Source organism: Crocuta crocuta, unplaced genomic scaffold (assembly GCF_008692635.1).
Source record: "Crocuta crocuta isolate KB4526 unplaced genomic scaffold, BGI_CrCroc_1.0 scaffold103, whole genome shotgun sequence".
NCBI lineage: Eukaryota > Metazoa > Chordata > Mammalia > Carnivora > Hyaenidae > Crocuta > Crocuta crocuta.
The window spans coordinates 486,162-488,974 of record NW_027529192.1 but is presented as its reverse complement, the minus strand read 5'-3'; the positions used below and the strand labels follow the sequence as shown (position 1 = coordinate 488,974).

Here is a 2,813-nt window from a genome sequence, read left to right as displayed (position 1 = left end):
TCTGTCTTATCTTTTTTTTTTTTTTTTTAAGTAGTCTTCACACCCAACATGGGGCTTGAACTCATGACCATGAGATCAAGAATTGTGTGCTTTACTGACTGAGCCAGCCAGGTGCCCCATCTTTTTTTCATACTTTCTTAGTTCAGGACATCCCGTGTGGTCCCACCCGCATTTTCTCCATTCAATTTGGAAGCAATTTCTCTTTCTTCTAGTTCCTGGTTAGTTGCAAAAAAGTTGAACACATCCCTTTAAAATATGCATTTATCATTTCGTGGCCTACCCCTAATGAATGCTCCTTCTCTTTTTTGGAAGTTGTAGGAAGAAGACTTCAATGCTCACATGCACCATAAACTATAATGAAAATAAAACCAGGCGAAAGGAACCCTGAATGCTTAGTACTGTGTTCAAATCCCAAACTCTCTCTGACTAGGTCTGAGCCACTTTGCCTTTGTGGGTCCCAGTTTTTTCTATAAAATGGTGGAATTGATACTAGATAATCTCTAAGGTTATCTTTAAGTCTAGAGTTCTGTGATTCTATAGATTTCTCAATAGAAACACTTCACATGCTATACAATATACATACTAAAATTTTAGACTCTATAGGAAAGCAACTCTGTCTAATTTTTTTATTTAATATCTCTTCCAGTTATTGTCTTTAAATCTTTCTCCTTTTAAAAACATAACTCTTTTTTTTAATGTTTATTTATTTTTGAGAGAGAGAGAGAGAGAGAGAGAGAGACAGAGGGTGAGCAGGGGAGGGACAGAGAGAGAGGGAGACACAGAATCTGAAGCAGCTCCAGGCTCTGAGCTGTCAGCACAGAGCCCAACCCTCAGGCTCGAACTCACGAACTGTGAAATCATGACCTGAGCTGAAGTCAGACACTCAACCAACTGAGCCACCCAGACGCCCCAGAAACATTACTCTTAAAATTCTAATGAAGGTATTTCTTCTTTTCTCATTCTTTTTTTTATTTTTTCCTCAACTCTGTCTCTATTCCTCTGTAGTTGTTTACACTGAATCTAGACCTGCGTGTTTGTTACCAAAATGAAAACAGAATCTATCTGGTCTTGTCGTCCTTATGATAATATGTGGCCTTAAGTCTGTAGCACAATTTTTAAAAACAGTATTTTAGATAATAATGCATGAGATTATTTGAAAAACAAGAAAGCATAAAGAAAAAATTATAATTTCCCATATTCCTAATATTTAGAGATAGCAGCTGTTATTTCTTAAAAGAAATTTGGGATCATATTTTATATATTATTTTCTCTTGATCCTTTGATACACAAAACAGATTGCCTCTACCATTTCTAATTTTGCCGTCTTTATTTATATAACCTCATTTTACCCTAAACAGTAGATTTCCAATCTTTAATAGCCCTCTACTTGCACTGATTATGCACCGAAATTTTTGCTTATTAATGTTTCATTGGCACTTTACCATGCAGTGTATTTTCAGTTTGTATTGTTATGCATATCACAGAGGGTTGCATGAATATTCTTGCCTTATTTCAAGCTTTATCCATAATGTATTGGAATTCTAATCACATGTTCCTAGCACTTTTATATATTTCACACAGTTAGAAGGCAACCCATATGCTGGCTCTATTTTTAAACAATATATGCCTCATTGTATTGACGACTGTCTCCTGGGACAAAGGCATCTATTCAGGCCCTTTTTGGTCACCCCGTTATTGGTTTGAACATACTGGAAAGTCAAGTCTGTTATCTTCTTATTTGCAGCATAGTATTAGGCCAGAGTTATGATTCTGTCGCTTGCTACTAGTAGCCTTTGCAATGAAATTATGAAAAAATTTTAGTCTGAATCCGAACGTGTTGAGGACCTCCAATTACTGCTATTCTTTTGCTAGTTTACTTAAATGAGATAGTCAAAAGTACTGGTGTCATGGATTTTATTATTTCCCTTTTCTCCAGAATCAAACCAAATATATCTGCCAAAGGCCGATTTTGACAGTAGGGGAGTTATTTGCAAATGCAATGGTAAGCCAGTCTGTTCCAGGAACTCTCTTTTCCCTCCTGAACTTTATGATGCTTTCCAGCTCTCAGACGGTTGCCTGTGCCACTTAAAATCCAGTCTTCCATTCGGAAAATAAACCGTGCAATCCCAGAGCAGTAGACAGAGTCCTGTTTCGCCCCCTAAGACTTACGTAATCATAAGAGGCTCTCTTTTCAGGGCCAGACCACGTGGACGGTCCCCCCTAGGCGTCTCAGTGTCACTCACAAGGTTTTGCAGACTTCTTTCTCTGGGGAAAACAGACGACATGAGGTTCACACTGCTACTCTTTTCCTCTTTTTATAGGCACTTACTTATTTGCTTACTTGCTTATCTACTTTCTCATTTTGCTAGCTAGCTGTGTAGCTGTCTATCGAGCCAGGGGCCATTTTCTCCTTTATCTGACATCTGTGGGTTAGAATGTCTCACCATGAAACTTGCCTGAGTCAGTGGCCTCCTCCACCTTTCATTAACTTGCTTGCTGGTGTCTTCTTTATTTTTTTAATTAAAGTTTTTTAAATGTTTATTTATTGGGGGGGGGGAAGGGCAGAGAGAAAGGGAGACACAGAATTCGAAGCAGGCTCCATGCTGTTGGTGCAGATTCCAAGGAGGGGCTTGAACTCACAAATCTCAAGATCATGATCTGAGCCAAAATCCAAGAGTCAGTCGCTCAACCGGCTGAGCCACCCAGGCACCCCAACATGTCTTCTTTAATTTCAGTGATTTCCTCTCCTCCTTGATTGATTCCCACTCCGCTGGCTACCTCCTTGGTGTCACACACAGACACCCCTACCCCAA

The 2,813-nt window shown here is 39.1% G+C and overlaps 1 protein-coding gene across 1 annotated transcript in view; it reads right to left on the bottom strand.

Moving 5' to 3' along the window:
• Positions 1–2,813, bottom strand: part of PRKAR2B (protein kinase cAMP-dependent type II regulatory subunit beta) — a 116,089-nt gene that overhangs the window by 109,185 nt on the left and 4,091 nt on the right. The window contains exon 3 of the mRNA XM_077758335.1: positions 2,170–2,265. Coding sequence (XP_077614461.1) covers positions 2,170–2,265 — 96 coding nt within the window. The remainder of the gene's footprint in view (positions 1–2,169; positions 2,266–2,813) is intronic.